General features: G+C 32.6%; 1 protein-coding gene and 1 long non-coding RNA gene across 3 annotated transcripts; one reads left to right on the forward strand and one right to left on the reverse strand.

Moving 5' to 3' along the window:
- Window positions 1–5,559: 5,559 nt before the first annotated feature.
- Window positions 5,560–6,704, reverse strand: LOC113377677 (phosphatidylinositol N-acetylglucosaminyltransferase subunit P-like). 2 transcript variants are annotated; one of them, XM_026618070.1, is made up of 3 exons: window positions 6,564–6,617; window positions 6,365–6,493; window positions 5,560–6,303 (listed from the first exon to the last, which is right to left on the reverse strand). In XM_026618070.1, exon 3 carries the CDS (start codon window positions 6,134–6,136, stop codon window positions 5,579–5,581), a length of 558 nt encoding a protein of 185 aa, XP_026473855.1. In that variant the 5' UTR covers window positions 6,137–6,303; window positions 6,365–6,493; window positions 6,564–6,617; the 3' UTR covers window positions 5,560–5,578. The 2 variants fall into 2 exon arrangements, with proteins under 2 accessions (XP_026473855.1, XP_026473856.1); XM_026618071.1 differs by having other exon boundaries at window positions 5,990–6,303; window positions 6,564–6,704.
- A 3,566-nt stretch (window positions 6,705–10,270) lies between these two features.
- On the forward strand, window positions 10,271–14,220 carry LOC113378265. The gene is made up of 2 exons (XR_003367164.1): window positions 10,271–10,411; window positions 13,743–14,220. It is a non-coding gene; the product is annotated as an uncharacterized LOC113378265 (long non-coding RNA).
- Window positions 14,221–24,545: the final 10,325 nt, after the last annotated feature.

Here is a 24,545-nt window from a genome sequence, read left to right on the forward strand (position 1 = left end):
TAAATTTTATTGGTACATTTTTTTTAAAGTGGAAGCCTGCTATATAGGCTTCAAAAAATCGCTTTTTTGAGGAATTTTTAGGAAAAAAAAATATTTAAAATAAAACTTTCAGGTTTTATTATTATATATTTCAACATTCTTCTCAATTTTTTTCATTAAAATATATATCATAATATGCCGAGTACAAGCATTTTGCCGATGCGCCACGAGCGTGCAGGTGTCATTTAGCGGGAAAATCGCGCCTCGAAGTTTTCGTTCCGCTAGCATACACGCTTGACGCTTGCTCACTATTTCTTCTGTGATTTCGAGCATAATTTGAAGTTGTTTCTGAAATTTTAGGGATATATTCTTGGCTAGTTTTGGAAGTCATTTTTGTAAAAAAAAAAAACGATTTTTTCAAGCCTCTAAAGCAGACTTTCCCCTTAACTCTAAAACTTACAACGCCGGTCAAATTAACCGTTTCAAACTTTGGGTGTAACTTAGGCATTTTTAAACGTTAAAATACCATTATCAAACTATATGACAAATTCTTAGAACATACTTATAATATTTTCTTCACTATTTGATTTTAATTATTTTTTTCTATTTTCCAAAAAAAATGCTATGTGGCATACCGCGGTCCGTCAATTTGAGCGGTGGAAAATAATGTTATTTGGGAAGATGTTTCCGTCGAAATATAGGTGCAGATTTATACCAAATATATCAAATTAATCAGACAAATTTAGAATAAAATTCTGAATGATTGGGTTGGGTGATGAATTGGGTCGTTGTTTTAAAACTGATAAATTCATTCATAAATTTTGAAGAAGTTTGTATAAATCAAATATTACTCTCACAGTGTATAAAAGTAAACCGCAAAAATATTTGTTCCAACTTTCAAACTTATCCAATATAAGCAGCAAATATAAGCAGCAAAAATGTACCGAAAACTATTAGATTTTGTATTAGTACATTGTTTGATAAAAATGTGGCAGACCAGATTGTTAAGAAATGTAACATGAAGTCGAAAATTTGTAGGTGGAAACTTTATAGTTATATTTCAACATATTGAACTTAGGTGCATAAATGCGTCAATTGTGTATAGAAAGACCAGTATAAGCATATTTAGGCTCGAATTTTTATTTTGGTTAATATGTTAACTGCAGTGCATATTCAAAAGCTGAATAAAATGAAGATTTAGGCTTCTCAAATTAGGCTTTGTGTGGATTTATGATTTATGAATTTAGTGCAAGTTACAAAACAACAAATATATTTACGTCAAATGTACATCTTCTTATATATAAAAATGGATCGCAAAATGTGTTGGTAAGCGCATAATTCAACAACGCCTGGACGAATTTGGCCAATTCTTTTTTTTAAAATGTTCGTTTCAATCCAAGGATGGTTCTTACGGCGAGAAAAAATCGAATAATTGCCGGGAAAACCCTAAGAAAAGCCCTTTTCTTTTTTAATCGAGTAGGCAACGAAATTTGTAGAACAAACAATGATCTATGTCATGGCATTTTGTGTAGTTTTTGATAATCTAATTTTTGATATATTTATATAAACATATAAATATCTTTCTATTAATTAACGAGCTACATTGGCAGGCAAAAACATTAATGTAAATGAATAAAATTTCAAAATTCAAGAACAAATTATAGGCGAATCAGTTGATTAGGCAACTAACCAAGACGATCCACCGGAGTTTTTAAACTCGCTGGATTTGCTAGGATTGTCACCTCACAATCTTCAATTAAAGGTTGGATCGGCAATTATAATATTGCGAAATATCGACCAACCGCGCCTTTAACTAAAAACTTTAAAAAACTACCAAACAACGTGATGGAAGCAACTATATTGAAAGGATATAGTATAAAGCAGAAGATGTTCTCGCACCGTGCATCCCAATGATTCCGGCTGATGTGCCATTTGAGATTAAACGACTACAGTTTCCAGTGCGTTTATGGTATCATTAAGTGTTTGTGGTATTAATTTGGACAACCCATGTTTTTCACATGGAAAATTGTATGTTGTCTGTTCCCGTATTGGAAAACAATCAGATTTGTTTGTCTATGCGCCAGGTAATCAAACAAAAAACATCGTTTATCACAAAGCACTACAATAAAATTTGAACTGATTTTTGAATTATGATTTACATGATTAAAATTACTCACTTTTAAATGCGTATAGTATTTTATTTAATTATTTTTAATTCACACCGAATTATTACCAGGGTGACGGTTCTGTCCAGGATAATTTTTTGCAAAGAATAGAAAAAAGGTAGGAACAAAACATCGCCACATTACAAATTTTTTTGACAGGACGAAGTCTGTCGGGTCGGCTAGTTTCAGAATAAAATAATTGGTATATAATGTGGGAAAGACGAATAAAGTATAATAATGTAATATATGGCATTCTGTATAAATATTTAATTTTGTTTTTTTCCCTATAATTTCTTTTAAAAAAAATATTTTATATTCTTTAAACAATAAATCAATTATTATATGAACTAAATAATAAAATCGACAACTTTTTAATTGTAGGTCAATTTGACCGCGCGCGGTTTTAAAAGAGATAATTTTTCTATTTATGCAGCAATGCCGTGCAAGGTGCAAGGGCTATTTTCACTTGGAAACATATTGCTATCTATATTTCCAAGTGAAAACCGACGTCACTACTACTCGACGTCAATTGAAATCCCATACGTTTTAACTAACCATATATTTTTGTCCAAGTTTTCGCCAAAAATCCTGAACCGATTTGAAAATTTTAAGACTGTTCGAAAGATATCAGTTGGGACAATTAGTTTGTAATAGAGATTGGTGAATATGTTTCTTCGTAATTGTTGAAAAATTATTTTCGCCGATTTTGATGGAACTTTTTATGATAATAGCGTTCATTGCCTTTCTAAAATATGAAAAGTTGTTTTATTACAAAAATTCATAGAAGAAAGGAATAGTTGAAAACGTTTATCACATTTCATTTCATGTGTTTATAAATCTTTCTTTTCTTAATATTAATTCTCCTTAAAGCAATATATCATTTATCATTTTTTTACATTTAATAGATGGTACAAAAGTGAAACGTGGCTGCACCAGCGATCCCGACAGTTTGCACAACAAACCCGAATATGAATCTTTGACATGCAAGACGGCTGATGGAAACGGCTGCAACAATGTAACAGCTTTCGCAAAACTCACTTGTAACAAATGCGACAGTTCTAATGAACTTTGCCAGTGGACAATTGCCAAAAACACCACAATCAAAATATGCGAAACCAACATTTATGTTGGAAAAGCAGAAAGCTGCTATACATACTTCAAAGGTGAGTTAAAATAATTAATATAAATAATAATCTTATAAAGAGCTAGAAATTATTTTCCATCATACGAACGCAAAATAGTCCCATTAAGTATGCTATAATTTACAGTTTTTTAAATCGTGTTCGTTATGAAACTTCAAATATTTGTTGAAAATATAGTTTATTTTTATTTTACAGATGGAAAAACTGAAAGAGGCTGTCTAAAAGACTTAACAGTAGATAATCCAGAATTATACAAATTGTGCAATGGTGAGAAGGACGAAACTTGTAAAATCTGCCAGGCAGACAAATGCAATGAAGAGAAGAAAGCGTACCACGAGTGTTACAAGTAAAGTCTTGTTTAATTATGTGCTATTTATTATATTTCAAAATATCATGAATTCATACTATTGCTTACAATAGTAACTGATCTTTTGTAACTAGTCACGTGGAATTTCTAACTTTCAGTACCACTTTACATCCAAATTCATATATGATCCTACATTTTTATCAATGATCTGATTAGGTAACTACTTAGTTGTTAATGTTATATATATATAATTGTCTCTTACAGATGCCGGTCTACAAAGAAAGGAGAAGAAACATGTGATGAGAGCGTAGAAAAATTCGAACCTAAAAAATGTGAGGCTCCTACTCAATTCAAAGACGACGTGGGTTGTTATACTCTTCAACTTGGTAAACAATTCATTTCTATTCTACTCACTATTTCTTTATATATGTTTAGAATCAATTTAGTAACTTATTTTTTGCATTGCAGTCAAAGATACCATTCGAGGTTGTACTGTGGATATGACTAAAGAATTGCAAGATAAGTGCAAAGAGGAGGGAAATGAATATTGCAAATTCTGCAAAGATGAAAAATGCAATGGGGAGAAAATCACACCCAGAAATGGAGCTTCAGCTAATGCAGCATTGAGTTATGTTTTACTTGCCATTGCAGCTATTCAAGCTTATATGTTCTTGTAAAATGATAATTATATATATACATTCCTACATTACTGCATATCTGATATATCAACTGTTCTAATCATATGCAACATTAAAAAATTCATTTTGTTGGCTAACAATTATATAATTACATCAAAATTTAAGTAATATAAATTACCAATTGAATTATATTTGTTTATATTTTTATATGAGCATATGTTGAAATTTACTTAAATATAAATTTATTAATTATTGTAAATGTAAATGACGCTGAAATAATTCAATAAACTATTTAATAATATATTTTGTATATGCATTGGTATTTAATTAACTTGAAACATGCCCCTCTAGTATACAATGTCCCTTTACTGCCGACTATTGTAAATTCCACAAATTTATTAAAAATCCTTAACTGGACAGTTGTAAATAAAAGAGATAATGAAAAAAGGTGATAATTTAAAAAAAAATATCAAAAAATATTGTAAGATTGTTCCGAAACAAAAATAGCCTTATTTTAACTAGTACTAAGGTAATATATTCATCTTGGTTCCAGTTATTTTTTCTTCTATTTCAAAACCCGGATGATAACTTATAGTTATGGTAAATCGGCGACGGAGAGAGAGTATTTATGTTAAAAAACTTGAATGATTTAAAATAAATATTCTTTGAAGTTACAATAACTATCAGAATTACTGGAACTATGTTCAAAACTTTTTATATTATTTTGATGCATGTTTTTTCCAATTTCAGTCTGATATATAATTCTAAACAATTTTCTCCTTAATTAAGTTATCACTTTTAGTGTGTCTATTTCAAGTCAAATCTTATTACATGTATAGACCACTTGTGCCAGGCAGTGCCAAGTTTATTTTCATAGTTTTTTTGCATTTTCAAAAATTTGAAAAAGAAAATTCGATATTGAGAATATTTTAACCCATCTTCAGACTTTTGCATCCAGCGATTCTCTATATCCTAATGTATAGTTTCATATGAGCATCTATGGAATACTATATAAGCAAGTTGTTAACAAGTAGTAGCGCTAATTCAATTTCAACCCATACTTATCTAAAACTCGAAACAATCCAGGTCAAACATTGGTTCTAGAAAAAAGCAAAATGCAAGGTGAAACTCCACATGTATGGTCATCTTACTAGTATACTATCAAATCCTTATCTTTTGTATTATAAAGTGGACAAAGTAATAAAAAAATCAAAATGTTATCATTATTTGTGTAAAGATTTATGTTTGTATTTTCATAATAACAATACTAATATTTTATTATAAAAGAAAAGTTTATTAAAATATTTATTATATTCATTATTGCTGAATTTACTACTTCTATAACAATTATAAATAAAGAATTTTGTTTACTTCCGACAATGGTATCTCAGTCACTGGTTCAACAGGTTTTTTAAAACTAGGTTCATTCAAAGCCATACACTTGGATTTATTAATACAATCACAATATCTTTTTGTTTTTTTATTAGTGACGACTTTTGTACTTTCTTTGGGTTTTTCTAACATATGTTTAGAGCAAAGATTTTCAGTGATCCACTTATCATCTTTAATGATTTCGTGACATTTATAACCATCTTCTTGATAGCAACAACGAAATATGGCAGCTTTATCCGTCACAGTTGAATTATCATCAAAGTTTGGTGACAAACATAAATTCATACCGGGATATATAAAAAATGCAAAAACAAATATTACAACAAGTACTTGAACAGGAACAGCAATAGCCCAATATTTTTGTGGGAGATAATATAAATTCAGCAATAAGAGAATATCATCAGGTACAATAGACCATACAACATAAGCAAAAAAACAAGATTTCATTGTTAAATATAATGCAAATCCATACACCGCTCTGCTCGGTGTAGGGGCAGGTGTGTGTTCTGGCATTTTGAATTGCTAAGAATCACTTGGAAGCAATTAAATCAGCAAAATAGTAATCATAGGTGGGGTTTGCGGGCCCAAAAGTATCAATCGTTTGCAGAACCAAATAAAAATTGTCAAACAAACCATTCACGGCGACACGTAAATTTTTCACATTTGGACTTGAACAACGCCTGCAATAAATTTATCAGAATTCAAAACTGAATTTTTGGCGTTATTTGAGTAAATACGTACACTTTTATAACGTTGTTTTCTAATGTAAACTTCTTTTTCACGGTACTCCGGGAAGGTTCCGCGTCGATCATCAACACTTCGTATAATATTTCTGCAATTCTTTTATCTGGACATGGCAATTCTAACAGCCTGCTATCGTTAAGTATATATAAGCAATAATGGTAAGACATGATTATTTCGTAATTGTTTAAAAGGATACAAATTGAAATCATCCATAACTTCTCGAGTAAACTGTGATGGTACAGATTAGAAAATAACGTAACGAGGAACGCAACAACATAACCTAAAAACTGCAACAAACGTCAATTTTCAGCGCGCATAAATGTGACACTCTTATATCACATAGGGTGCATTCGACTTGGACGCTTACGCGCTGTGAGCGCGCCGTGAGCGCGCTTTCATCGTTCGACTTGGCGCTGTGAGTGTGGCATAAGTACGCTCGTAGCACCATCGTAGGATGCTCGTAGCACATATTTTGCGCTCACATACGCTCACGCCACAGAGGTAGGGCAGCGTGAGCGTGAGCGTCAGTTGTTTTTACTATCTGTCATTTCATTTGTTTATTATTGGCAAATTCATTATAATTCCGCAAAAATGGCAAGCTGTAGATCACAATTATTTCTTAATATTAATATTGATATTAATTAATTTTCAATTTAATTAATTTTAAATTTCAATTTTAATATTACTATTAATTAAGCATAAGCTAACCAAATTTCATTTATTTATTAATTGTTAAATTCTTTATAATCCCGCAAAAATACCAAGTTGTATATCACATTTATTTTTTATTCATATTATTTATTTTATTTTATTCATATTATTTATTTATTTTAAATTCAATTAATTTTAAATAATTTTAAATTTTAGTTTTAATATTACTATTAATTAAGCATAAGCTATCCAAATTTCATTTATTTATTAATTGTTAAATTTTTTATAATCCCGCAAAAATGCCAAGTTGTATATCACAATTATTTTTTAATATTAATATTAATATTAATTAATTTTAAATTTAATTAATTTTAAATAATTTTAAATTTTAATTTTAATATTAATATTAATTAAGCATAAGCAAACCAAATTTCATTTATTTATTAATTGTTAAATTGTTTATAATCCCGCTGAATGATCCAGAAAGTAATAAAATTTACCCAATTACCGTTACCGCCAGTTGCCGCCATTTTGATGCTTATTGACGCTCACAGTATCCAAAACGAACGGAATTTAGTTATCGATTCTGAGCGCTTATCGGCCAAGTCGAACGCTAAAAATTCGTGCTTACAAGCGTGAGCGCTCACAGCGCGTAAGCGTCCAAGTCGAATGCACCCATAGCTAGCACCAGTAGTACAAACAAAGGACATGTCAAAGCTTATTTATCCTAGACAATATACTAATTTATGCTTATTTATCTATGTGTCAAAGGTACTCGATTTGTTAAGCCGGCCACAGACGTAACTGTATGCATGTGCAACTGAATGAATGCGCAACCAGGCGTATTTTCACAGCGCCCACAGACGGTTCAAGTTTATGTTCAAGTACTTGCGCAAGCATATCACAAATGTCAAATAATAAATGTCAAAACATAACCTAAAAATATATCTTTTTTATTAATTTATATATTTACAGCATCAGAAGAGAATTCAAAGTGTTCATAGGGCTAATTTCATAACTTTTAATTGTCGATAACTTCATAAACTTGTATTATAAATTCGCTACAATGTAAAATAAAAATATGGACATGTGCTGCCACACGCGGCCAACGAATGAACTTGCCGACTTGAACGATTGCGCAATTAAAATAATCAAAAAGTGCTCATGCCAACTCGCTTGCACCAGTCTGTCAAGTTGCGCAAAAAACACCCCACAGACGCTACAGAATACATGTTCAAGTCGCAGGTTGCGCAGTTATACAGTTACGTCTGTGGCCGGCTTTAGACAATAGGGAACGGGCAAGCTCATAAAAATGTCAGTGAAAACGCCATGACTTCTCTGGGTGGCGAAAAAGTGCAAACAAGGATTCCAAACAAGATGGCGTTTGACAGGTTTTATTTCGTATTTTGACAGGTTTTATTCAAACTTATGTGCTTGTTAAAGATGGTTATTGCTTCTTATAATCGCAATTTTTATTTATTTCTAATAATAATGCGGTATATCTGAGTCACCAATCATGTGCGTATATTAAGTGAAGAAAGCGCATGAATAAGAAAGTGAATTTTGTTATAATTAACGTTAGAAGAAATAAATTGCTTCGTTGGATAGATTCATTGAGGTATGTACTCATAATTAAAATGTATTTGCTATTGACCACCATATTAAAACAAACATGTGTTGCTTAAAGGTATGATAAAATTTTCAGACAAGGCCATAAGATATTTTATGATTTGCATGTTGTGTTATCAGCTGAACAAAGTTTAGATCTTTCTATTAGTACTTTGTTGCAGAATGAATCTCATATTTGATAGGATGTCAGGACTTACAGGATTTCTACACTGCAATTTGATTTGATTTAATTGTTTTGTATTATTGCATTACTGCAGGTATGTTTTGTTTTATTGCATAAAAAGATATTACTTTTAAAAGTTTTAGGAAGCTATTGTATCAGTATATGCACGGTTGAAGAATTTCTCCAAAATTTTATACCGATGAGCAGTATTTGCTAATATTGATAGAAGAGGGTCTCCTCCATAGATTGGTAATTATTTGTGTGAATTTAATATTACATACCTGTTAAAATTTTATACTTTAAATTATATGCTCTCAATGTTTTTTCTTTCAGATTAATTTAGGTACATATACGAAGTATTCATCTTTGATTTCCAAAAGCTTTCAATTTATGTATTACATATAACATTTATGTACAGTTAATATTATTATACAAGCTAACAGTCATGATACATATATATTTAATCTAATATAAATTAACATTTCTTTCATTTACCATCCCCATCTTATCCAATAATGAAAGTTTGAAGATTCACCAAAATAGGACATAAAAAAACGACAAGACATAGAAGTTTTAAAATTTTCATTCTGTGTATGACTCATTCTACATGTATACGCACACTAGCTTCAAAGTGAGTTTAATTAATATCTCCTGGTGAAAATAATCCGTTTTAAATTTAATTTTAAACAAATAGCATATGCACAAGTACTGCTATATTTATTAATTTGTCTAACTCAGTCCATATTGATGAAAATCCTGACTATAAAGTACAATTAAAAACTTTGTCTTTTTTACTCATGAATTTACCTTTGTCAGTTAATACAGCACATCCAGATTTTACTTTTTTTTTATTACGCCCGAGAGTACATTAATTTGGGTTGGAGTGATTCTGCCTAAGCCCACATTATTAACAAATGAAATAAAGCCATCTGGAGTGCAAATAAATAAGAACCTACTTTCAAATACCCTGGAAACTACCAACGAATGAATCTGAAAAGTAAAACCTAAAGCAATATAACTAATTTCTAACTTTCATAATTAGTGTTTTCTAAGAATCAAACTCACAAATGGATTTTTAATAATGTTTTTATGCATGTATATATGATCATTTAAGCAAATATTGATTTAATTTACTAAAGCCTCTTCAAACTTTGAACTTTCAATATTTTTCTGATTGAATATCCTTCCTGAATGTAAATAGTATGCATATTGCAAACAAAATTTATATTTTGAATTTCATTATTCTTACCTCTGTTATTGTAAAATCATAAAAAATAAATGATGAAAATATGTAAGAAATATGAATTATTAAATGTTTAACCTAAAAATGCACGTTTTACGTCAAAACAAATATTAGTTGACAGCAAATTCAACTCATAAATGTGTCATCCGCCATATTTGTTGGAATCCAAGTTGCACTTAAAATCCGCTAGAGGAGAGCTTGCCCGTTCCCTATTTAATTAAAATAAGTAAATTTTATGCTTAAGACAATATGTTTATTTATGCTTATTTATCTATGTGTCAAAGGTTCTCGATTCGTTAGAAAATTTGATTAAAATGGGTAAATCCTAGGCAATATTAGAATATGATGTACTCATGAGGTAAATATAATTTTAGGAACACATGTCACATAATATTGTTATCGTATTTCATCTAGAATTAACTTGATTCAAAAGATTCCAAAATATCACGCAAATTGGAGCAGTAAAAAAGTTCACAGATTACACCATTTTTTCTCTCTATTTACTGCACTAATTTCTGATTTCTGAAATTAATTTGCTTAAAATATGAACTTAAGTAATAATTTACATCAAATTATTATTAAAAAGGTAATTAGATATTATTATTACTGAACACAATTAATATATTAAGACGAGATTATAAAAATTATGGGCAACATTGTTGAAGCAATTATTTTGAGTGAAAAAATCCAAGGTGATATTGTACCTATGCCGCAGAGACTATATATTAATTCTTTCTGAATTCATTATATTATTTAAAATACTGCAATTTCCAACACATATCTTATGCTATAAATTACAAAGGCAGACAATAAATTATTGTCATAAATTTGGAAAATCGATGTTTTAGTCGTGAATAAACAAAAATCATTTGTTTATACATCTAGAGGTATGACTCAAAATACTGGACAACCCTTGGCATTAAAATAAATTGAGCTATTGGAAATAAATTTGTTCAATCAATTGTGATATATATATTTCTAATATACTATTTCATTATACATATTTCAATACTTGTTTGTTTGATGATCTTATGTGGCTGATTTGAACTTGACTTATATTTAACAAATTGTGTTGTACTTTTGTCATAAAGTGTCGAAGCTTGTATAGAACAAGTTGATAAATTTTGAAAATATATTAGACGAAGTAAAAAGAAATCCATCATTTTTGCATGAAATTGAGGCTTTAATTACTGTAGTTAGGATGGTCCGATTTAAGTCAAATATGCTTCGTAATTTTCAATAACTTATTGCCATTTTAAATGTAATATTACTGAAACGTTTGTCCCTATTGGCAAAAAATTGATACACTTGATTTTTACAAGTTTTTTCAAAGTGCATTTTTTATCAGCTAAACTGTTTGCCATGGACTAGAACAAAGGGTAATCACTTGGTGCCAAGCCCATACCAGAAGATAGATGGAAAAAAACATACCAATCAAGCAAGTTGCAAGACAGTTGTCCTGATGGAACACAATTCCTTGAAATTGGTCTAAGCTGGGTGCTTCTTGGGCATTGCTTCCTTCAGACGGTTTAATTATTGACTGTATAGTATAGTTTCAAGTTGAGCGCTTTACCATGGAAGATCAACTCACAGTATATAATCCCACCAAATTCTAATCTTGGCCTGGCCACCATCTCTGCCTACTCACCGAGATTCGATTACGACAGTTTTTGCTTTAAGTTATTGTAAGAGATCCACTTTCAACATCTGACAGGATTGTTATTATGACTTTTTTCATCTTATACAGTCACGAAAATTTTAATAAAACCTTCCGATTTTTAAGATAAGGCCACTGTGTCATTTTGTCATTGCGTATCACTTTGTCGGTAATTTTCCTACATATGATATAACTATCACAATGTATGTTAATGCTCACTGCTAGAATTGTAAGAATGATTAGTACAAATATAAAATAATTTTAATAATGGTGTGGTATATCAAGCTTTTGTGTATCTAGCCTCATTCAATTGGTGGCAGGACCATAAACACTACTCACATTTTTATCCTCCTCACTTATGTTTTCGCCTTTGTCGAACCAAAAAAGTAAAGTATAGTGTATTTTCTTTTTGGTAGTGTTCACTTTTGACGCGCGCTCGAACAAAACTGAGTCAATCAATTGTTAAAATAGTTTTTTCTGTACTAAATCTCATCTTTCTAATACTGCCTAGTAGAACCAAATCGAACTTGTACAACGTGCAATACAGAAAATTAAAGCCAACTATTGCAAAAATAAAGGATTTCTTTTTACTTCACCTAATATTTGTAGCATCTACTTATTCTTATGTATACCAGCAACTTTCCTTCACTACCAAATACTTCAATTGCTACATTTGCTACATTGCAGTACTTTCCTCATATACCAATTTGGTCATTGCATCAAATAAACTTCAGACACATCTGAATACTATTAAAATACGGAACAAAATACTTGTGCATTGTCATCAACGAGAATAAATCTTGCCACATAACATTTTCCTTAAATAAACCGAGATCGAAAAGTCTACTTTAACGGTCAGAAAATTCTACCAGCAGAATATGTGAAGTATTTCAGATCCACTTGGACCAAAAATAACCACCACCTAATAACTAAAATAAAACAGATTAAACAAAAGGTTAAGGACTTAAATTGGATAATCAGACACAAATCAATCATTTCACTTGACAATAAAGTATTGATATATAAATCTGAACAATATAATTGATGAGTTGGAGTTACTTTAAATTGTATATTTGGAAATTATAAAAAAGACATGAAAAACTAATTATTTATTACAACAACCTATATAATTCGTATTTATTTGAAGCAATCGTTATATTGAAAATTTCATAAAATGTACTAAGTAATAACAGTCGGAAATAGAACTTAAATGATTCAGTACAATTTTTTTGAAACTATAAAGGAAGTTTTTCACTGGTAATATTTTTTATGATATGTTATATTTATTTGTAATTTATGGAATTATGCCATCGAGACAAAAACTGGTACTAAATTTTAATTATACGAGGTCTGTTCAAAAAGTACCCGGAATTTTCGTTTTTTCAAAAAAATATTTATTTATTCGTCTACATTAATGTGGTCCCCTTCAAAGTAGTCCCCCCCAGATATAATACACTTATGCCAGCGTTTTTTCCAATTTTCGAAGCACCCTTGATATTCACTTTTTGATATGTCCTTGAGCACTCTCAGCGATTTTCTTCAATCGAGGAAAACCGCCGTCCTTTCATGGGTCTCTTCAACTTTGGGAATAGGAAAAAGTCACACGGAGCCATATCTGGTGAATTTTTGCACTTTGCAACACTTTATTTCATTTTTTACGCAAAATTTAATACAAATTCTTTGACTTTTCAATTCTTCCATTGTAAAAATCGCCGAGCTCAGAAAAACACGTCGAACCTTAGCGACTACCACAGACAAAGTAAACAGTGAATATAGCTGAAAATTTCATCATACTTTAGGGGCATGTATACCAACACAATAAAAAAAAAAATTTGACAATCAGACACTCCAGACCCGCGAAATTTAATTATTAGTAATTCCGGGTACTTTTTGAACACACCTCGTATATTGCCTTAGAGCCGCAAAATATTTATATACTTTAGTTTTAAAATGTTATACAAACGAAATATTTATTTATCTGTCTAATATATTTTACAGTACCAAAAATTTAATTTGTGATTTTTTTTTATAGATGGCAAATCAAAATTTTACAAGTTCAGATGCAAATGAAGAAAATACAAATGAACCTCTACCAGAATTTATTTGCTCGTGTTGTTCACTTAAACAACCTTATGACTATAAAGGATGTAATCCTCCATTTGCAAAAAATATAGCTACAATTGATGAATCCTATATAATGAAAGATCCTTTTAGTCCTGAGAACAAAAATGAAATTCTTATATTGGGAGCCGATTGTAGTATTTGTCAAGAATCTGTATGCGTATCAACCACTTGCAGTATATTTTTCATGAAAACTCTATGCAAGAAATGTGCATTGAAACAGAAAAACATGTACCCTGAACGATTTAAACAAATTATTGAACATGTTTTTAAATAAATGCTTAGGTAGTTGAATAAATGTTTGTATTTAAATTTATATTTAAAATTAACTGTTTAAATATTGTGAAAAAGAAAATATAGAAAATAATTGAATAAAATGTGGGTTGATAATGATTGTTGCAGTTTCAGTTTATGAATTTTATTTTAATACATATACATATCATTTTATATTTCATTCATTATAGACTTTTAACCTTAGGAATTTTGTCACATGTGCATGATATATAGAAAAAGTATAATATAAATAACAAAAATATTCAATGTTGTAATGATAAAAACTGGAAACAAGTTAATCGTTTCCAAGAAATTTAAAAAAAAACAAAATACAACAGCAGTTCCATTAGCTGTAATGGATGGACCAGGTTATAGTTTGGCATGTTCTCCATACCAAACTATCTTGCGAGTATGATAATGATTGAACTTTTCATTCATTTTACAATACATTATTTTAAAAGGTTTACAAAAGTTTTGTAAGCAATCTGCTAAACCTCTGTAATAAAACATTGATTCTGAAGTTAGATGGAGCCTTTGATTCGGAAAACATTTTTTATTATTAACTCACCCTTAAGGTGAGTTATAGTAAACGCAAAAAGATTGAAAATGTTTCTGAACAATTTGGCATACCTTAGAAAAAATGGTGTGTGTATACGTATGTGCGGATACAATTTTTCGTCGACAATTTCGAGAGCACGGATCAATCGATTTGAATGGTTCGAAGTACATATCTATTTCTATCGGTAAGGAAATGTGCTGACTAGTTTTCAGTACAGGCAGGTCCAGCCGTTTCGAATATACGGGATAAAAAGTGCCACAAATGGCAATTCAGTTTTTAAAAGAACGGAGCGTTCGATTTAAATGATTCTAAAAGTATTGTACTTGTACTGACGAAATGGCAGCAGGTTAGCAGTTTTGGAGATACAAAACAGTTTTAAAAAATGCCATTTGGTAATCAATATGATCATTGGACATATGCACATCAAATTGTAAGATATTATATAGAGATTTTAATATCCGAGTATAAAATTTCTTTTTATTTTTTAACTTCCCGTAGGTTATTGTAATCGTCCAAAAATCGAAATTGTAAATTTTTACATTTCTCCACGTTTTGGCATATCTCAGGAAAAATGGATGTGTGTGTATGTATGGATATAATTTTTCGTCTAAGTTTTTGGCACGGATCAACCTATTTGAATGGTTCAAAAAACATTCGATTCATAGGGAGATGTGCTGATTAGTTTTTGGCAAAGCCAGGTCCAGCCGTTTCAGAGATACGGAGCAAAGAGCGCAGAAAATAAAAATCAAGTTTTTGAGAGATCGGAGCATCCAATTTGAATGATCCAAAAAACATTCAATTCGTAATGCCGGGGAGAAGTGGTGATTAGTTTTTGGTAGAGGCAGGCCCAGCGGTTTCGGAGATACAAAGCTAAATGTGCAAAAAATTGCAGTTTTTGAGAGAACTAAGCGTCCGATTTGAATGATTCAAAGAACTTTCTGCATGTTTTAACAAAAAATAATTGCTTTTGGAACAAAAATCTTTTTTTTTTTTTTAAATATATTTTTTTTTATATCGAAAAAAAAATTAGATTTTAATTGTAATTCTGACATAAGATCTAATATACTTTAAACAAATATTTTTAACTTTGCAATTCAGTTTATATAATTCTTATAAATATTAGACAATGTTACAATATTTATAATAATCTATCTGAAAACATTCAATATTTTTCGAACATTTCGTTACGGTACTGAAAGTTCCAGCAATTTGCCTTAATATTGCAGTAAACGGAGCGTTTTGGGTCTGATTGTTTTTACTGTGCTTCGAATTGCATGAAATTTTGGAATTACGTTCATTTTACTCTCAAGTTCAAACGCGAAAACAATTTGCGTTCCGCCACCACCCTTCGGGGGGATGACACCCCTTCTTAATTGTGTAATTACATTGTTTTAAAATAACGTCAAAAATCGACAGAAAAATTGATATGAGAATTTTTTTTTAGTTTTTCAAAAAAACTAATACTTATAGTTACTGGTCTCTAAAGATTCATATATTTCAAGTGTTTTTCTTCGTTTTTTTGCAAATATCTCCTAAAATATACATTTTAACGAAAATCATGTTATGAACAAAATAATGTCAATAAAAATCTGAATAAATCGGCGTTTTATAAAGTGTTCTAAGAATAATATTAAGCAAGATTTGAAAGAGCAAAACCGTTTTTTATTTTGTTCAAGATTTAATTGTTGTATTTAAAGCCATCTAGTGGCGAGGTTTTACATTTTATGCATTTCGGTGAAATTGAGTTTTATAGTGCTCAACATAAGCTTTAAAATGCGTGCTGCTACAAGTTTTTTGCGAGTAAAATGAGTGAGCTTTTCTTTTAAATCATGGTTTAATGAGTGCCATTTCCACCAGAATTAAAGTAATTCACATTCCATCTAGAATTCACTTCATTATAGATATTTTGATGGATTCTAGCAGATTCACTACCTTAGTACAAACTATTTTCGAAAAACTCACGATTTTATAAAAACTTTTTTTCCGATTTTTTTGCTACAAAACAACGCAACTTTTTACTACAAAACAAGCAACTACAAAATTTTGTATTATTATATTGATCATGAAATGTATATATCGTAAATATAGCAGGCGATTTATCCTTATAGTAAAGTATCTTATGTTAAATTAGCTTCTTTGGTTCTAACCGTTGGTGCCATAAATGAGCATAGTAGAAGAGTTTACCACCAAACGCAGATATGACTTGGCAGCAAAAACATTCACCCATAATCCATCTGATTGGGAGTGGGTAATGAATGAAGGATTATTAAATCCAATCAAATCTGTAGATCCACCAGCACTAAAATTTACTAACAATGATTTTTTGTAACTGCAAAAACAGCCACATGCGGATGCCGAAAAGTTGGTCTGTTCTGCAATACAGCTTGTGGAACATGTAGCGGTGATAACTGCCAGAACAGCCCTCCAATACAGCCAGAAGAAGATAGTGATGATAACAGCAACTCCGACATTGAGTAGTAAATGTTGTTTCAGTTTGAAATGAATTATGATTACTTATGGTTTCATTAAATAATTTTTCAATTTGTAATGTATTAACTGTTTTTATTCAAGGGTAGTTTTAAGAGTTGAACAAATTATGGATATGGTAATTATTTTCGAGAAATTGAAATAACATAATATATCATTTTGAATTTCTTAATTTTCTTTCAATTTCAAAATGATTTTTGCAAACAATTTTTCATCAAGGGGTCGTTTTTAAGGGTCTAAAAAGGATTAAAAATTTGATAATCAAGATAGAAAACATAAAATATTATTTACTTTACACGTAATTCTAATTATATCATACCGAAATTTATTTTTAAGTGTTTTTTTTTATTTAGAGGTTGTTTAAAGGGTTTTTACGGGGTTGAAAATGATTTTAAATTTTCACAAGGATATTTTTTTTATATGATTTATTGGCTTTATAAGCTAGTACATTAGCCATATACTAAATTACATAATATCTACACTATCCCTGAAAGTCTAGTCTTACGTATATGTATATCATTGTTCACAAGGATATTATAGGATATAATTAAGAAATATTTTTAATACATTTATATTAAAAATATTTCTTAATTATATCCTATAATATTAAAAACGTTTACTAGCGATAAAACGACTCAATGTCATTTTATTTATTACTAGCTGACCCGACAGACTTCGTCCTGTCAAAAAAATCTACCAAATCGGTTCTGAATGCTCTGTTGATCTTTAAAGGTTCTGTCTAAAGCTTCAAAAGATTTTGTATGTGCCATCATGCATTCATCCCAAACAATCAATTCATATTGCTGCAAAACCTAGCCATTGCAGAGTTATTCTAAATGTTGCAAGTTGGAGTTTCATTGCTTTGCATATTTAATGGCAATTTTAGTGCTGAATGGGCTGTTCGACCACCTTCGAGTAAAGTTGCTGCGATTCCCGATGAAGCGAGTGCATGCAATTTTGTTTTGTGAGCGAATTGTGGAAAGAAGTAAATCCCCCCAGTTCCATCATTTGTTACTTTCATAAGAATATCATATACATACCTCTGTTGTTCAATCAACAGTGGAAGATTTGTTTCGATTAATTCTTTCAAATTGTTGAGATCATACAGTTTTTCTCGATGCAACTCTTGGTTAAAAGCATCATGCATTGGACGATTGGGCGCGGCCAGGCCTAAGTGAATTAACACTTTGTTTAACATCATCAAGCACATATCTTCAATTGAAATCAATGCTTTGTTGTAAATTTCTTTACTGAATTGCATATTCGGATTTCCCATTCTATTCCGCATTTGACACAAAATATCATCACACATATAATCTTTGTACTTGATCCACAAATCAATTGGGTTTGATGTAAAGCCTGTGGATATGATTATAGAAAACAATGTTTGTATTTGATGAGCGTGTGAAGATATTATAGCATCACTGAGAGTTTGATCACAATGAGCGTCATTTTATAGCAATTGTAAACGTTGACGGGCTTCTCTGTAGGATCTACATAATTCACCATCAACTGTTCGTAAATGTTGGAATGATTTTTGGCCACGTACATTGGCTAATAGCAGTCGTAAATAAAAACATTTACCATGGCTTGGATGTACTGAATAAATTCGACCAATCGCATCGGTGGAATATACATCTGTGTATCCTGGTACTGGTTTTTCTTGTTTCCGTCGTATAAATCTTCCAGATTCCAAATATAATGTTTTGGCATTTCAGAATATAGCAGTGTTTGTGCAAAATTATCGTTTTGACATGCCCCAAAAAAACTTGTTAACGTAGTAGATGGTGGCTGAGCAGCTTTTTGACCTGCGTTCACTGCTGTGAAGTACACCCTTTGCCCATTTTTTATATGCTCAGCTAAGTGAATAACAGATGGGTGTCTCTTATGAATTGGAAAAGAAAATTTGCTTCATTACTACTAACATAGCGGCCTATTTGGTATTGAGTAACTTCATCATTAGAATTCTCTGCACCAATTCCAATTGACACATCGTAACTGAAAGCAGCTCGATTCAAACTTGCGCGATTAATCCTAATTCTTTCATGTTTATTTTCGGTTGTCATGTTCTTGTGCAGTACAATTAGATCGGTAATTAGCTTGGTTTGTAGCATTTCGTGTTCTTCTACTTAAATTGCCTCGTCTCATAGAAGGCATTATTAAAATATTGTGTCACATGCAATAACTTTTTATTCATAGATAGATAACAAAACACTACAAACAAAACAAAAGTACACTCAGTAGAGTAGAGTATAACAGAAAACGCAAGGAAAACACCACCGGCAAGGACGACAAATGGACATTGACATTGATTTTTTTAATCTTATATGACTTGAAGTGAAATTCTTTAACGCCATACCAATTTTATCGCCTAAAAGTAAAACAAAAGAAATAATATCGAGAAGCCGACTACGATTATTTGTATTAGTTAGAAAAAGGCTGTTTTTAGGGGTTTCCCGACGGTTATTCGAATTTTTCTCGTCGTAAGAACCATCCTTGGACATTAACAAACATTTTAAAAAAATAATTGACCTAATTGGTTTAGGCGTTGTTGAGTTATGCGCTTATCAACACATTTTGCGATCCATTTTTATATATAAGAAGAGGTCGCCACCCTCGAAAGGGGGTGGTGGCGGAACCCGAATTGTTTTTACTTTTGAACTTGAGGTTAAGATTAACCTAATTCCAAAATTTCATGCAAATTGGAGCACAGTAAAAAAATTCAATTCAATTCAATTCAAAGACTATATATTTCAGTATATAAAAGTATGTACATTGCACTTTATAACATGGGTTTTTTACCCGAAGGTATTGTATCCTTCATTGGATTTGATTTTACAAACAATAATTAATTCAAAATATATAAATAAATTAATATTTGTGTGACAAAAAAGAGGAATGAAAATTTATCCCCCAAAAAAAATCACATAGCACTATTTATAATAACACATAATAACACAAAAAGAAGAAAAACATAATAAAAATTTATTCATTCTAAGGGAGAAAATTTGTATCGAGCCAATTTACGTTTACTGCTATGGGTCAATCAGTATATATTTTGGCATGGCGTGATTGCCATACCAAATATCGTCTCTTGTGTATTGGCCGAGGCCCGCGATGTTAATATTAGGATGATCCCCACATTTTAGGTAAAAATTTTTAGTAAGCTTTTTCATGTAGTCAAGTATTGTCGGTACGTCAGTCTGTTTGTGTATGTATTTTGAAGAGTAGTAATGTCTAGTCAGTGGGTCCCTTATTTTGTTAAGTACTATTCGTAGTGTCTTATTTTGTAATGTCTGTAGTTTCTGTAAGTTAGTCTTAGTCGTCGCGTTCCATGCAGGAGCGGCGTATGTCAGTAGTGGTCTTATTAGTGTCAAGTAAAGTGTCCGCTTGTTTTGCACGCTTAGCGGGCTGTTCTGGTTCAAGAGAGGTCTCAGTAGATTCAACATCCCGTAAGCCTGTCCAATTTTTGTATTAATATGTTTTGTGAAGCTGAGTCTATGGTCCAGGGTCACACCAAGATATTTGACATCCTTCGACCACTCAACTTCACAGTCCAATACTTTAATTTTGTCCAAGTCAGTCAGTCTAGTCATGGCATTTCGGCTTTTTGTAAATAAAATTGCCTCCGTCTTTTGCGGATTGATTTTGATCTGCCATTTGTCAGTATATTCGATCAGCTTGTCTATGTGTGTCTGTATCTTTGTAGTCAGTAGCGTCGGTGATCGTGATGATTTGTATATGGCAGTGTCGTCAGCAAACGTCAGTAACGTTGTGTCGGCGTCAGTGGGTATGTCGTGAATGTAGACGCTAAACAAGGACGGTCCCAGGATCGAGCCCTGCGGTACTCCCGCCGTCACTTGTTTAACCGTCGAAAGTCCGTTGTCTACTTGTACAGTGAAGTTACGGTCTGAGAGGTATGAGTGTAAAGTTCTCGTTATGTACGGTGGAAAGTTGAGTTGGATAAGTTTATGTACAAGTCCGTCCATCCAAATGGTGTCAAACGCCTTCTCAAAGTCGAGTAACACCAATCCGGTATGGTTTCGTCTGTTGAAGTTGAGTACTGTATTTTCTATGAGTTTTGTCAGTGGGTGTAGTGTAGAGTGTCGTTCTTTGAATCCGTATTGTGTGTCAGGTATAATTTTGTTGTGTCTTATGTGTTTGTTAAGTCTTTTGAGTAGTACCTTTTCGGCTACCTTACTCATTGTGTTGAGGAGGCTGATCGGTCTGTAGTTCTGTGGCATGTCTGGCTGTTTCCTTGGCTTCACTATTGGAAATATGATGGAGGTTTTCCAAGAAGCGGGGAAGCAGCCTTTTGTCATTAGTCTATTTATTATGCGCGTAAGTAAAATGTAGGCGTTCGTCGGCAGTTGTTTAAGTATTATGTTTTGTAGTCCGTCCGGTCCTGGTGCTTTCCTGTTCGGTAATTTTTTAACTATGGTCTTTATTTCGGAAACTGTGGCAGGGTCTATTCGTAAGTCTTTGTCCCTGTGGAGGTCAGTGAAGTTTTGAATTGTCTCGTGTACGTCTTGTTTCAGGTCTGCGTTTGACATATTGGCATTTTGTTTATGGATGTTCTCAAAGTTTTTTGCCAATATTTCCGCCTTGTCTGCTGGTGTTGTTGCGTAATTGTTGTCTGTTAATTTGAGTGGAGGTATGGATGTTGGTTTCTGCGTCAGTCTTTTTGCTGTCTGCCAGATTTTGTGTGGGTCAGTATTTAAGTTCTCGAGTCTTTTGGTCCAAGTGTTGTTTCGGTGGTCACGTATATCATTGGAAATAATTTTGGTCAGTCTGTTCACATGTTCCTTGAGTAGTCTGTCACCGGTACGCTGCCACAGTTTCTTTGTGTGATTTTTAAGTTGTATTTTCAATAAAATGTGTTCTGGCAAGTCGTTGTCTGGTGTTGTTCTTGAGTCTAATGTCGGTATAGTCTGTTGTACGGCGTCTGTGATTGTCAGTGTAAGGTGTGTTACAGCCTCCTCAATGTCTGCGTTGGTATCGATTGGCATTGTGTGTCGTGTGTTGTCTGTGATGATGTCTCTGAAAATTGGCCAGTTGGCTCTGGTGTAATCTAAAAATTTGCGTTTGGGAGTCTGGTCGACGTCTAGTCTGTCTGAAATGGTCATGAAAACTGGATTATGGTCGGAGTTAAAAAGTGTTCTTGTTATGGGTTCGGATGTAACGTGTAGATTTTTTGTCAATGCCAAATCGATCGTGCTGTGATGGTGTGTCTGTACGGTGGCGTATCTGGTCGGCGTGTCAGGATAGTGTAGTTGTGCGTCTGTGGTGTTGTGTTCAGTCAGGTATTCGTAAAGTCTGTTTCCGTTCGCGTTGTTAAAGTTACAGTTCCAAGATGTATGTTGTGCGTTAAAGTCTCCTGCCATAAGTACAAATCTGTTCGAGTCCAGTAGTCTTTGTAAGTCCGCATGTTCTAGTCCGCTTGCCGGGATGTAAATCGATATTATGGTTACTTTTTGACCTCTCTTGTATACATTAATAGCTGTTATTTCAGAACCGCCCGCTGTCAGGTTTGGCACTTGCTCGTGTCTGATGTTAGACTTGATCAAGATCGCAGTGCCTCCCCATCCGCGTGCTACCGTCTGTCTGTCGTTCCTGTAAACTTTGTAATTGATGATATAGAGTCTGTCCGTAGGTTTTAAGTGTGTCTCGTTGATCAGTACTATGTCCAAATCGTGTTTTGTTATCGTCTGTCTCAGTTCGTCCACGTTGTTTTTAAGTCCGTTAGAGTTAAAGTGCATTATGTGTAAGTCGCGCGTTTGGTTTATGGAGATGCTGTTAAAAAGTTAAGTATTGTTGTGTATTTTTCGTTATATGTCATGTTGGTGTTTAGTGATTTTGTCAGTTTGTAAAGCTCACTAAAAATTTGTTTTACCTGGGGATCTGCAAACAGCATCCTGATCTCGCCCATAGCAGCAAAAAGTCCCTCTGGTGTATTGAAATCTGGATCGGACTGGCTGCAGGCAGGCCGGGCTGGTGATTGTGATAGTTCATGCCGGATCTGTGATGATGATGATGCAGGCCGGATCGGTGATGTTGATGGTGTAGGCTCAGCCGGTAAAGGTGAGGATTGGATCATGTTTCGAAATGATGACCTTGGAACAGGGAGTTGAGGAAACGCTGATTTTGCATTTGGGCCAACATTGGTGTTATTTAATGCTGAAGAAAAACTCCTCGTCAGCGGCACTGGTGTTGGTGCTGGTCTGTATATTTGTCTTCTCCTGAGAGCATCACTTTCCTTTTTCTCCTTGTAGTTGAGAAGCGCACTGCACTTTGAGTAGTTTGCCGGGTGTTCGTTGCCACAGTTCACACACATCGGTGCCTCAGTTGGCAGTTTCTGGCACGCACCTGGTGCGTGCACATTAAGGCACTTTATACACCTGTACTTTAGGTCGCAGGTGTACGATGTATGGCCGAAGTTCAAGCATTTGTGGCACTGCAACGCTCTGTTCTGTGGTCTGTAGGTCTCCCAGGAGAAGATGTGTCCACCAATATTGGTTATCCGCTTCAGCTCCGCCATATCCTGGTCTTTGTCGACTAAAATTATGTATATTGGTAGTTTATGTTGACTACCGTCCGACTGTTTTCGTATTACTTGCACCACTTGTTTTATTTTAGCTCCTTTCTGTTGCAGTTCTTCGCGAACTTCTGCCTCAGTTATAGATGGATGGAGTCCCGTAATTGTTATTTTTTTTCCCAGATTTTGTTTCAAGGAGTAGGTGTAGAAGGGGTAATTGCATTCTCGCAATATGCTTTTTAATTGCTCGTGGTCAGTAATTGAATCGGTATAAAATTTGTGTAAATTATTTTTTAGGAACTGGTACCTGAAATTGATCTTCGTTGTATCCCGGATATAGCGGATGGTTTTCAACTCTATTTCAGCTTTTACAATGATAGGCGGAATTTTCTCTTGCTTCATGTCTATTTTCTTCGATGGTGCTGCCTGTACGCCTGAAGTGGATGGCTGTGACCCGACATCAATTTTCTCGACCTCCTTGTTTTTGGCTTTCTTCCGCCGTTTGACCTTCTTATATTCCTCAAGCTCCCTGTCCGTGTCCATGTCAGTCCGATCAGATAGTGCATTGTATTTGTTTTTCAGGGTCTCGCTCGTTAATACTTCCATTTTCAATATTTTTAATTTCTTCCCAGGCGCCTGCCTGGGAATATTCTTGTATTCTTCAATATGCACAGCACTGATTTTAATAAAGTTAATCTAAAGACTTAGAAAAATTTAAATTTAGAAAAATTCACTTGCTAATGTGGCTTATCCTCTAACCATTAGCAACACCAATCCGGTGTTTGGAAAGAGGAGTCAGCAGAAGGCACGTTCACCTTATAATTTTGACAAGATATTAAATATCTTGGGAGAATTACACC

Source organism: Ctenocephalides felis, unplaced genomic scaffold (genome assembly GCF_003426905.1).
Source record: "Ctenocephalides felis isolate EL2017-DRISC unplaced genomic scaffold, ASM342690v1 CF-g0.4_SCAFFOLD_01886, whole genome shotgun sequence".
NCBI lineage: Eukaryota > Metazoa > Arthropoda > Insecta > Siphonaptera > Pulicidae > Ctenocephalides > Ctenocephalides felis.